Here is a 13,081-nt window from a genome sequence, read left to right on the forward strand (position 1 = left end):
CATGCCGCCAGGCAGGGTCAGGCAGAAGGAAATGTACTTTGCAGTCGGTGGGGAAGCTCGAGGCTTTCTGAAGAAATAAGGGAGGTAAAACGGAGTGGTCAACTACAGAACCCTAATTAAGCCAACTTTTCAATAACCCACCAACAGGTTTCCAAGGAAGACTAGTAATTTTTGTATGCCTTCATAATTTTGCACAACAACCAGACACCTCAAATTAGCTGCAGAAGTTAGGCTAGCTGTATTAATTTCATACCAGCCTCTTCAAATAGGGTTTGTGATTGTTGCATGTTTTAAAGGTGGCTACATTCACAATGACCTGAACCCTAGAGTGCAGTATGTCTATAATGGCCCACTTATCTTACTAAATCGTGTCCCTGGTAAATTTCGTAGGACTTGGGCCCTCTTTTATTTTCGTCTTTTTGGTAGTCAGGTAGGGGCAATGAAGTTTGTCTGCCTTTTGCACAGAAGGGAACCCCATGTCATTAGAAGTGTGATATGTCAGCAGCTTGGGTTCCATGGGAGAATAAAAGTGTGTTTGTCAAAGGTGTTATGCCAGGTTGATTTTATTCATCTGTAATTCACACCGGAGAGAAAGCAGCCATATGCATATTTTAACAACCCCAATATTTTTTAAAGGGTATTCCCTCCGCTCTTATTTGAAGATTTTTGTATAGATGCATGTTTATTGTTTGGAGCCTGGGCTTTGGTAGATTTTTGTCTGGTCTTCAAGATCCTTCATAACAGAAAAGCGAGTTGATTCTTTAGTCCTGGAGTGAATATGGTTGCTCCTGGGGAACTGAGACTTGGGAGGGTCAGGATTAGATGACTGGATGCACTTTTCTCCTTACCACCAAAGGTCTCAGCGGGTCTTCCTTGGCCGGAAGAAAGGGCGACTTTCGGCATGTTTGGCAATAATTGGAGCTATGTCTCAGGTGAAATAGATGCATGTAAAACAGTCTAGTTACAGACTCCGGTTTTCCTACAGCAGCCAGCCAGCCAGCCAGCCAGCAGGTTTTCAGCACCTAATCAGACTCTAACTCCTGACCGGTCCTCCTAACCTTTACGTATCCATTTTGCACCTCCTATCTCATTGCCGTGCACTCTTTGTTGCTTGTTGTGATAAAATACTTCACAAAGTAAACTTTCGGTGGAATTGGCTTTGATTAACGGCAACCCTGATGCTTCAAGCCTCGCCTAGCGCCTCTCGTCAGCTAGGGGGCGCTCGGTGCCCGTGTCATGGTTGTGGTGGCTCCGCTATTCCTGGGAACCCGTGTCCATCAGCAGCATCGGCCGGCGGCAGCAGCAGCGGCTGCAGTTTGTGTCGCTGCAAAATGTCTTAAGCGTGAAGTTGTAATATTGATTTTCCGGCAGAGATTCGTGCAGGATAAAATGAGAATATAAGTTTGAGAAATCTATTTTCAAGCTATCGCCATCGATTTGTAAGCCCTTACCTGGCAGGTGGGGAGGTATTTTCTTTTCCTTCAATTTCCTTTTCTTTTTAAACAATTAAAATTGCTATATCTGAATGAGCACATGTCCCCTGATCTGTCCATGGTCTTGACGTTCTGAACATTTTGTTTTGTTGGTAAGGTATTCAGAATCCATTTGGGGAGTCTGGGAACAGTGAATACCATTTTAGGGGTGGTCCATCTTGGTGCATGTTACCTGGGGTGGGGAGGGGGGAACATACCACTGTGAATTGCTGCTTAAGGGAGTCCTGGACCCAAGACAACTTGATGAATGGCAATCCTTCCAGGTCCGATCCGTAGCCCCCTCCGTGCCATCCGTCCCATAGTGAGCCCACAGAACTGAGCGGAATCAGCTCTTTCCCTAAAGACCTAACATAGCTCAAATCATGTGGACAATCCTGTTTGCATGGAGTGTGTGCTTGCCAGGGCCAGCAGCAGCCTTTCACCCCAAACAGTACCCTTCGTATCATGGGGCTGCATTGCTCCCCAAACATGTGATTTAGTACTGGGGGATATATGTGCGGTGTTGGTGGTGGGATTGCTAGGTCTATAACGTCTTCGCTTTAGAGGTCCAGCCCAGCGGGCTGGAGTCCTATGCATGAGTTCGGTGGGTGAGCTGAAGAGCTTGCCCTGACACGGGAAAATGCTTTTATTCTAACCTGAAAGAGAAATAAATTAGGTCAGACAAAAGCCTTCGCTGTCATCAGCTGGGGGAAGAGGGCCAGCCATTTATCTGATGATTTCTCTACTTCGTTTAACGTCTGAGCCCGGCCAGTGGTAAGCACACGGTGGAGGCCAGCACGGAGGGTAGCTCTGAACTGAAGAATGCAGTACCTTTCAGTTTTGGGTCTGGGCAGTGGCTTTTTGGCCTGCAGAAAACTATTTTTTTTTTAAATCCAGTCTACAGGGACCCCCAATCATTTGCCCTGGAAGTTGAGGACCTTCTTGACCGGTGACTACACACCAAGAGACTTTCAATTCATGGGAATAGATATATCTGTTGGGCGATGGGGCAGGTGGTGGCTGTGAGAAGCTCTCTCTTTCATGGAGCCAGGGCTTTTTGGCTGCCTGGTTGGCATTCTTTTTAGCTTAAACTCTCCAAGGATTTTGTCCCTAGGTTAATGCTGATGTCACATCTGGGGAGGATAGGTGAAAATAGACTCTTTTGGGAGACTGTACCCTGCCCTGAATGGTCAAGGTATTGATGCCGGCTGAGCATCCTGCCCTGAAGACTTCATTAGCCTTAGGCATACTTGTTTTCTGCTTAGTCGGGAGGAGACAGAAGAAGGCTGGGGATGGTGGTCCCGCATCATACAGCTGTTCCAATCATGGCTTTGTCCTGTCTCAGCACTCAGTTGACTCGTATGATCCTGCCTGGGCGGGGGGAGGGGGATGTCTTGAGTGCTCTGCCCTCCCTCAGTTCTCCGACCTCATAAATCTGCTTTCCCGAACTGAAGCTAGATACCGGCCAGTGAGATCTGCTCACATTCAGTTCCCCGTGTCTCTGGTTTGTGGACTGCCTCCTTTGAATGCTTAGCTTTCCCAGGATGTGCCTAAAGATTGCTGGGAGCAGGCTGTCAGGGGGACATACATCTTGTGCCCTCCTCAGGAGCTGGTGAGAGGTGGGCATAGCGATCTCTTGTTTACTGGCAGAAAGAGCGCACTAGATGGTGAGCAGTGTTGTGTTCCGGGGACCCGTGCTGGCGTTTTTGACACATGCAAGTCTTTTGTGTAGCCGCTGAAATTCCAGAATTTCTTTCTTTTTTTTTTTTCCCCCTCGCTTTCTCTGTGGCAGCTGATAATTTGCTTGGGTGTGGAATTAGCCGGCTCAAGCTATTTACTGCAATGAAATGCCAGACCACACAAAATTAAGTAACTTCAAAGTAAAAACAGAGTAAAAAAAAAAAATCCTGTTTTGCTATAACTTTTTACGACCTTGTTTCACTGAACTGCTAAAATACAAATACATTTGCGAACCACTCCAAGGGGCCTTCTAGAAAAGCGTGCCGAGAGACTGAAGAAAGCTGAGAGCCAGTATTTCCGCGATTAGCAAGTGCCTCAGATGGAGGCATTGCTTCAGACCGAAGAAGATGGGGTCGGAGCCATATTTAAATTTCTACCTTGGAGACATGGGAAGAAACTACTGCCCTTGTGGGCTTCTTGTACCCTCTGAGGATCTGGATCCCCCTGGAGACAGTCTTATGTGCATTGTACCCATGGACATCCTCCCCCTGTGTCTTTGAAAACCCAAATATTAAACAAAACAAATGCTCTCATTTGGCTGCAGTGAACAGTCTTATATCAAATCATTCCTAGCCCCGCTGTGTCTTGAAGATCGAAGGCACTTGCAGTTTCATGGGCAAATGTGTTTAGAAGCTGTTCTGTTGTTGATAGATTTTTTTTTTCTTCTTCTTTTATAGGCAGATGTTTTATTTATCAAAGCGTATGTCAATTCATTCTCATTTGTCATGGGCTTAGCTTTTCATTTGGACTTTTTGGTATGATGAGGGTCTATGAGAATGTCTGAGTATTAATTTCTTTAGTCTGTTCTTAGTTTTGAGGGGATCCAGCCTCCTGATTTGGGGGTTCTGGAGAGCCATGCGCTGTGAGAGAGAGGACAAGGACTAAGCCCGCTGAGCACTTTAGGACGTGTTTAGGGGCTGATCTTAATCTACCCACCTTTCCCCCAGGCCAGGCTGCTAGAGGGCGGTCTGCACAGATAAGGGTCCCCTGCCCCCACCATATAATTTCCCTACCTAGAGTCTGTCAAACAAGGCTGTATAAGTGGGGTTCTCCCTGCAGCCAATGTCTTCATGGATCAGAAACTCCCTACCTTCCTGGCATGCTGTCCAGGCTCCATTGTGCCCCTAGGCGGTCATATCAGCCCTAATCCCGGCCAGCTTCCCAGGAGGAGAAACCCACTCCATCCTCACATTCTGTGACGACGGATTTCTGTCTGTCTTTATCCCACTTGTCAGAAATGATGAAAATTCAGGCCAGGTGTGGTGGCATGTGCATTTAATCCTAGCACAGAGGCAGAGGCAGGCGGATCTCCGAGTTCAAGGTCAGCCAGGTCTACAGAGCTAGTTCTAAGATAGCCAGGACTACGCAGAGAAACCCTGTCTTGAAAAACAAAACAACAAAAGAAAGAAAGAAAGAAAGAAAGAAAGAAAGAGAAAAGGCAAAAGAAAAGAAATGGTGAAATTTTCAAATTTCAGTTTGAGTCGTGTGCTGTGGCTGGCAATGAAACAGGCGGCTGGGAGTGGGGGAGGGCAACCCGATGTGTGTGTTATGGCCCTGTCCTTCTGGGGAGGTGGTTCTTGGAGAATCTTAGGGAGATGCTGGGAACTGACACTTGGGACCTGCTGCTCTTCTAAACCCACTGAGGGACAGCGGTCAGGGCAGAGGGAGTGGGGTAGATGTGTAGTTCCTGCTTTGGATCCTGGTAGTTGGGAGCTGCCAGAACGCTGTTGGGGGCCTAACCCTTTGTGGCCCAGCGTGGGCCTTGCTCCCAGTGTGTGTTTCTCCTCCACCTCGCCCTCTTTGGGCACATCAATATTCCCTCGGCTGCAGAACTCCATCAAACCTCGGGGTGTGCCTTGCGTCATCCAGTCATAGATCACTTTCTCCCCCAAGAATTGATTCCTGCTTTCTCCCACCCAGCCCCCTCCTTCCCCTCCCTGGGGTTGTTATTTTCCCTGTGATCCAATAAATTAAAATTTGATGGGAGTTCAGAAAGTGTTGGGCTCTGCCAGGTGTGAGTGTAGGTGGGGTTTCCTGTGGCTGTGTGCGGCTCTTGGTGTCTCGGCCTCTCCAGAGTGTCCACCCGGCCCAGTGTGAGAAGCGCCCTTTGCAGACTGTTGGTAGGCACAGGCTAGCTGTCTGAGACTCTGGCTTCCTCGGAAGCAGGCGGAAAGTCTTCAGTCAGAGGAGGCAGAGCTCGCTGGATGCTGAACGTTTCTTGTAAACATACATATGCATTGTGATGGCGGCTGTGGGCTGTGACGTTGGCAGCACACTGTTTTAACAGCCAGCCCCTCTCCCCGTCCTTCCTTACTGTCTCCACCTACCTTATTGAAACAGTACCGACTGTGGGTTAGCCTTTAAGGATAGAGACTCGGAGTTGAACAGAAGCAAAGGGGAACATGAGCCCATGTGCACAATAGTGTGTGTGTGTGTGTGTAGCAGTGCACACACCCTGTGGCCTGAGCATAGCAGGTAGCTGATTTTCTGGCTGGAATTCCCTGAAGGGCAGGTGTAGGGCGGTTGTTGATGGACCAGGACGGGCAGGGCCCTAGGATCTGTGTGCACATAGAGAACTCTCAGGCCAGGGGAGGCCTTCTGAACCCCACTGGAGGTTTGATGGCTGCTTGACTGGGCCAGTGTGAACAGCTCCTCTCCCCTTCTGTCTTCTGTCCCAGATTCCTTCCCAGTGGGGCTGAGACATGGGAAGTTTGCCTTAGGATCAAGGGTTTCCCCTTCCACTTAACAATGATGCCCATTATTATTTGTGAAGCCTGATTTCATTGCCTCTAAATGCGTTTACCAGCTGGGAGAAGGCCCAGCCTTGTAAATAAAATGTGGTTTTGTTGTAAAAGAAAATCTAACTCCCCCCCCCACCCCCGCGTGTGTAAATATATATTTGTTCACGTGCTTTAGATTTAATATTTCAGAACTCTCTCCAATCCTGTGGTATCATATTCAAGCAAGTTGCTGGCTGCATCCGTCCATTCATTTTCCTCTTTAATGAGTCAAACATTTTAGCAACCGCTGTTCTTATTCGGCTTTCGGCTCATGGTGTATGGAGAGCAGTAATATTTTGCAGGCTGCCTGACACTCGGGAGTTTCTCAGGAAAGCGCGGCTTTCTCTGAAAGTATCTTTTCAGAGAAACGCTTTACCTGTGCCTTGCTTGTTAAGGCCCAAGTTTGTGGGATGAGGCTGAGGGAGGGGCTGGTTTGTTGAGTCTGGGGCTGGAAGACCGGTCTGTCTCTCCTGTGGCAAGTGGGGCTCTCTGCCTATGGAAGTGGAGGCTGGGATATGCAAGTGTCTGGGCCAGACCTACGCCTTCAGTGCAGGGCTGCCGAGGAGGGTTCCCAGAGGGCCAGCCTCCTTTCTCTCAGGACTTGGCCAAGAGGCTCTTTTCCCTTTTCTTTCCTCTGTTATTGATACAGTTCTTAGAAGGGACACGCACACACACACACACACACACACACACACACACACACACACACTACATGCCCAGCCCATATCCGCCTGCTAGCGGAAATGAAACCACAGCCTTTGGGGTGTCTCTCAGAGCCTCTGCCTGAGCTTTCAGGCCCAATCAGCTGCCTGGTTTACCCAGAAGTTGGGGTTCAGTGGGACTCTGCTGCCTGAATGCTGGGGGATGATCTTGCCGCCTTCCTCAGGAAAGAATCACTAGCTACAGGCCTCAGTTCAGAGACCCACTCCCATAGACTGGAGGTGGGGAGAGGAATCCCCACTCCTTGGCATTCGCAGGGCGAGCATGCTGTCACCTTGGGAGTTTTCCTTTCAACACTGGAAGTGGGAGGGGAGGTAGTTTTTATTTTTTTTCCTGGTTCCTTCTCCTCCCAACTCCTTGAGTCGTGGCAGTGGGTTGGGTCCCAGTTCTAAAGGCAAGGCCTGAGTTCTGAGCTGAGCCTGTGCCGGCACAGCCTAGCCTGTCTGTAGGGCTCTGGTGCTCCAGGTTGGCTGCCTGTAAGGGGGAGACACAGAATTCAGAACTACAGCTTAGTAAACAGAATTGGGGAGACTACACCAATGACTGGGGCTCACGGCCTTGCTGTATGAGGAAAGTGAGAAGACAGACTGAACACAGATGGACAGACCTATACCTATATATTACAAAAGACGATACCAGTTTGGTGTCTTGGTCAAAGAAAATGTGGACAGGGAAGGGATACTGCGCAGACATATATGACATTTACTAATTTTTATATAAGCCTGTGTTTCTTTGGAATTAGAGAATCGGGTTGAAATTTTGTGACTTGAACCCTCCTAGCAGAGAGGGCATAACTCAAACTCTAGAGAATTGTCCGGCTTAGTTGAAAAAAACTTTTATTATTATTATTATTATTATTATTATTATTATTGATGGTAGACTCAATTAAAGGGCTGTGGAGCACACCATTGGGTCGGGGATGTGGGTTTATTGTTTTTATCAAAGGCTGTAAGGACCAGGTGCACTGCCATGCCGGCTCAAGGCGAGCATTGAAAAAAACCACACCACAGATACACCTCACCTTGCTTCGTTTGAATTCTCAATTTTATTTTGCCCTCCTTTTTCTCTTTTCTTTTCAGCCCATTTCCTTTGTGCCCCCCCTTTTTTTGGACCAAATAATACTTCGACAGCCTTCTTCTCCCATTTATTAGTGTTTCCTTTCTGCAGACAAGCACAACCCAGCCTTATATTTCTAAAGGACTGTTCGCACAGCCCTCTCGTTTGGCTCTGAAATTATGTATATGTAATTGGTAATTAAAGGTACAAGCTTTTCAATATAAACAGTATTGCTCAATGTTAGATTATTAAAGGGAAAGGAGGCAACGAATAATTACCTTTTACGTCCCGACAAACGATTTACAGGAATCCAGTCTTTCCCTCAAACCTTCCGCTTGAAGGTTGTGATTACATTTTAACCATGGCAAGGCAGCTTTTCATAAGATAAATCGGTAAATTAATTACGTAGCATTGTCTTCAAGCTCCCTTTTAAGAAACCTCCGATTTCTTTTTCAAGTATAATTAATGGTTTCTGGGCGGTGTGGTGAGGATTGTCCCTTTACCTATTATTTTTTTGTTGTTGTTATTATTGTTCAGCTGCGGACAACAGATTTAGGATTTCCATATCTGCGGAGTGTTTCTGAACTGCCACGTTTTCGGGTGCTTGTCAACATTTAATTCACAGAGGGCCCGCGTGCCTCCTGGTGACCACGGGCAGAGACTCAAGGTGTGATTTCCGTTGACGGTACCTGCTCCTCTCCCTGTATCACGCGTGGCTCCAGGGGCACCTTCTACGTCACCGGCCTCAGACGCGGCAGTCAGTTTTGCACACGGACTCACACAGGCCCCGAGCAAGCTTATGCCCAGAAAACACAAACAGCCACTTCCGTGTAGCACTGGAGATGCCACAGACTGTTTCCCTCCAGGTTTCCACTCTTGCTCTGGCCCGTTAATAGCCTCACTGTCATGGAGTGCCTCTTCCTCCTCTTCACCCCTCCAGCTCCGCTGTGCCAATCACTACCCTTTTCTAATTGCTGTATAGTTTATGATTTACCTTCCTCCTCGGTGTCAGACCTGTGGCTGTTCCCAGATCCCGTGAAGACCTGGCTACTTGTGCCTTCTTTCCAGCTGACAGGGAAGAATTCCAGCCAGGGTTGCCCAGACCCCAAGGGGAACAGGGAACCTCCCGTCCACTGCCTTTGATTTATTAGGCTACCTCGCTGTACGGCTTTCCAAGGGTCCCTTGAGGGAGTGGCTGATTCTTGAAGCATTTATTGACTTCAAAATATTTAGGTCCTGTGCCCCTTCCAAAATAATAACGCAAACAGCAAAAGGAAGTGCTCTGACTGCTACAGACCCATGGAAAGCGCAGTTTGAGATCTGCCAAGCAATGATTTTGGAGTCTGAAGAGGCCTTTTTTTTTTCCCTTCTTTTTTCCCTGTCTTGAAATGAAAAGAAAACCGACCGATAGGAAAGGACGGTGTGAACTGATGAGCCCTGAGAGTTTTTGAGGGTATGGAGGTCTGAGCAGGAGCCCAGCCTGTGGGGCAGCCGGCTCCCTGTCAGTTTGCATTCCCTTTCACATTCTGGAATCTGACTCTTCCCTCTGAGCGCGGCTGCTTCTTTCTCCGGGCAGGACTGGCTTTCTAACGCCTGTCTGGGTTTCTGGGTTTCTGTTTTCCAGTTTGGTGCCTGGCCAGGACTCAGGTGGAAGAATGCGAGTAGGAAGCTCATGAATGGGGAAGCTAAGAACATGAATGAAAGCTGGTGGGGAGAGAGCCCGGCTCCAGATGGAGAGAGGGGTTGGGGCCCAGCGCTACTGCCTTGCTTCTCACCCTTGTCACCCATTGGAATAAACGGGGCAGCTTAAAGAATGCCGATGTTTGGCTTCCAGAGTCATTGATCTGGAGTGAGGCGCTCGCTCTCCGAGTGATGCTCAGATACCCTGAAGTGTGAGAGCCTTGCCTTCCAGCCCATGCTGCTGGCAGCGGGGTGTGCGTGTTGGGAGAGATTGGCAAGGTGTGCTCCAGGGAGCTGAGAATCAGTGCTGCTGTGATGACCTCAGGGCTATGATGGGATGGAATGGTGAACTCCAATTCTGGGAGGATTTGGGGAGCCACAGTAACTGGCAGCAAAGGGGCCTGCTTCTTAAGTGGGAAGGGATGGCGGGAGTTGGTGCCTGTGATCACCTAAGCCCATCTTTGTCTTCTCTGCCCCTCCCCTGTCTCCTTTCTGTCTCCAGCAGAGGCTGACCATGTGGAGGCTGCCATCCTCGAGGAAGACGAGGGTCTGGAGATAGAGGAACCTAGCAGCCTGGGGCTGATGGTGGGTGGCCCCGACCCTGACCTACTCACCTGTGGCCAGTGTCAGATGAACTTCCCGCTGGGGGACATCCTGGTTTTTATAGAGCACAAGAAGAAACAGTGTGGGGGCCTGGGGGCCTGCTACGACAAGGGCCTGGACAAGGGCAGTCCTCCACCCTCCTCTCGCTCTGAGCTCAGGAGAGTGGCGGAGCCAGTGGAGATCGGGATCCAGGTCACCCCTGATGAAGATGACCACCTACTGTCACCCACGAAAGGCATCTGTCCCAAGCAGGAGAACATTGCAGGTATGACATTTGCTCGCCTGGTGGCTGCGGAAACCGCCTCCCCGGCTGGTCCTGCCCCCTGACCTTGGAGCCTTGATTCCTAGGGAGATGCAGGGCCTTTCAAGTTGGCCTCTGGGTCACACTATCTGGGGCTGTGGCCCTCTGGGGAAGACAGCTGAGGGAGGCCCCGACTGCTGCATGTTGGGTACTTTGCTTTTGGTGAGGGAACCTTATCTTGAGCTTAACCCAGACGTGGCCTGGATTGCAAGATGGAAATTTGGAGGTTGTCTTGGCCCTCTTTTTGTCGGTAATCTTGGCTCAGTCCCTGGCTTTGAAGCCAGGCTTGGTTTGGACTCTGTTATTCCCAACGTGGAAACAGTGTTTTTCTCATCTCTAAGAGGGAGTTCAGGAGACCTTCCTGGTGTCTGTCAGTTGCTGTAAGGACTCAAAAGGTACCTGCGAGGCACTTACATGTGACATTTGTCTCCTCTCCTTTCTTGGAACTCAGTTTCCCCAGCTGTGAAAAGAGGAAGTAGGTAGGCCATCTGATCCATAAGCCTGCTTCCTGTTTTGCCTGGCCCTCCATTTGTGGAAACCTGTCTGAACTCTGATCCCTTAGGGGAGAACGGACATTCTTTTTTGGCTAGCTATTTGGTTCTACCTAGATGGCTGTTCTGTCACCCTGACAACCAGGTATGGAGCCTCAGCCCCAGGTACCAGTGGTGTCTTTCAGTGGGATGGACCCATTTGGTGACTTTCCTTCTTGGCCATACTGTGACATGCTAGAGTCTCCCAGGGATCCTCTGTGTGTTGTGCAAACCAAAGGTCTTGCTTCTGGGGAATATGAGAGACTTGTTCTACTGTGTTTCCCCAAAGAGACAGCAAGACAGGCTTTAGGGTTTGTGCAGATGAGGGTTCAAGTTCTGCCTTTGGACTTTGGGCCGACTGCTTCATGCGTTTGAATCTCAGTTTCCTCTTTTGTCAATAGGGAGTGAGTAATCCTAGCAGACCTGGTATGGGAACAGAGAAAGAAGGGGCTCCACAGGTGCTTCGGCAGTGGAACTTGCTCTCGGAGTTTCCTTCTGGCTTGGCCTCATGCAAGTAGGTAGCCAGATGGGGAAACATAAAGACAGTCCTGTGGTGTTTGGGTCACGAACCCCAAGGACACTGGGGCACTGCATGTTCTGAGGAGGTAACACAGCATAGGCCAGGATTTCACATTAGAGACAGTCATTGTCATGGCCAGCCCACCTCCAAAACATGCCGGTTGCATGTCTTTGGCCCCCAGCTAATCATCTGTTCGCTGGGAGTAACTGCACAGTCCGCAAATGTCTGAAGGCACAGTCTGGCCCGTGGGGAGCAGGGGAGCCTATGGACGATCTTGGCCTAGACTTTGCTTTCTGGTGGGTGTCTTAGTGGGAATCAGGTATGAAGACAATGCCAGCATAACCAGGCACAAAAACACGGCCAGCACGACACTTCACCATTAAGGCAAGAAGGGCGTCTGGTCCCTTGTTGTTGTCAGACATACCACTTGGGGTGGATTTCAAAAGTGGGGGGACATCTGGTGTCAGCAGCGCACAGCAGACATTGAGGGGTGCCTGGCCTTTATTTACTTTCATCTCCTGAGCCCAGGCTCCAAATCCTCATTTTGTGTTGAAGTCTTTCCCAAGAAGAGCCTGTGGATCACCGTGGGGAAGTTTGCTTAAGAAAGCAACTAAATGTGATTTTTTTCAAAAAGCGGTTCATCTCCTGGCAGCTTCGTCCTTATCCTCCAGCTCCCCACATGCCCTGCGTCCCCTGTTAATGGCCCATAGTATTTTTATTTATGTGTGACGGGAGATGTCCTCAGCCCTTCTGTTTAGTGGCACGGAAGAGAAGCGAGGTGGGGAATGGATTTCTTCCATAGGTAGAATAAGCCCTTAGCAGCCTAAAGAGATACGTTTGTTCAAAGTATTTAAAATGTTTTTCTAATCAAAGACACACAGAACTCTGCCTGCTGTGTCAGCTGCAACTGACCATTTTATTCTTGCGACCCAATCCATCCTTCTTTTCCACGCCTGGGTCTCCTGGCCCCTCCCTACTTGGGTACCAACTTTTCTTTTCTTTCTTTCCTTCTTTTTTTTTCTTCGTTTAATAGAAAGGAAAGATTAAAGAATAAAACATCAGTGGCTCAAATGTATAAAGTAATTTAATATGGTGAGAGCATTAATTATTTTAGCTTAATTGAATTCTGAGGACTCTGCAGTCCTTGCAGCTTGGTCGACAAGGCCTGTTTATTATTTCTCTGTGTAGATTAACAGTAAAGGAAACACAGATAACTTTCAGTTATTTATTGTAAAATAAATGTGTCAATTCATGTGTAAAGCAAGCTGCTCAAAGATAATTGAGTCTTTATATTTTAAGAGGGGAGCTAGGAATCGTGGAGTCTTCTATATCCAGGCTTCCGGAAAACCTTACAGCTGCTGTCCACGCCGCAGGCACACTGGCCTCAGTGGGCCCCCTGCTCCTGCCTCCTGGCTGTGGCTTCAGGGGCACTTCCCAGCTGCTCCATGTCCTGCGGCCATCTTCACTGGCCTTGCTGGTCCCTGCCAGTAGCTGGTGAGCAGGTGGCTGTTGATTCTCAGGACTGCTTCTGGCTGGCTGGGGTGACTGAGTCCATGATGGGGTGGTAATGAGAGTGTATCACGTTCTGGAGCCTTCCCTTGTTTCCCGTAGCCTTTCCTTTCTACCAGAAACTTCTAGAAGCAGGGCCCCAGAGATGGATGGAGGTGTTGAGATTTTTT

The 13,081-nt window shown here is 48.9% G+C and overlaps 1 protein-coding gene across 6 annotated transcripts in view; it reads left to right on the forward strand.

The window, feature by feature from the left end:
- Nucleotides 1–13,081, forward strand: part of Bcl11b (BCL11 transcription factor B) — a 90,859-nt gene that overhangs the window by 3,978 nt on the left and 73,800 nt on the right. For 2 of the 6 annotated variants that reach the window (XM_048431246.3, XM_048431248.3), the window contains exon 2: nucleotides 9,954–10,316. The exons of 1 other annotated variant lie outside the window; for it this stretch is intronic. In XM_048431246.3, the coding sequence (XP_048287203.2) occupies nucleotides 9,954–10,316 (363 nt within the window). Of the gene's footprint in view, nucleotides 1–8,305; nucleotides 8,436–9,950; nucleotides 10,317–13,081 lie in introns of all 6 variants that reach the window. 3 more of the 6 variants (XM_048431245.3, XM_048431247.3, XM_087911518.1) reach the window with 2 other exon arrangements.

This window comes from Myodes glareolus, chromosome 11, assembly GCF_982192425.1.
Source record: "Myodes glareolus chromosome 11, mMyoGla1.1, whole genome shotgun sequence".
In the NCBI taxonomy this organism is placed as follows: Eukaryota; Metazoa; Chordata; class Mammalia; order Rodentia; family Cricetidae; genus Myodes; species Myodes glareolus.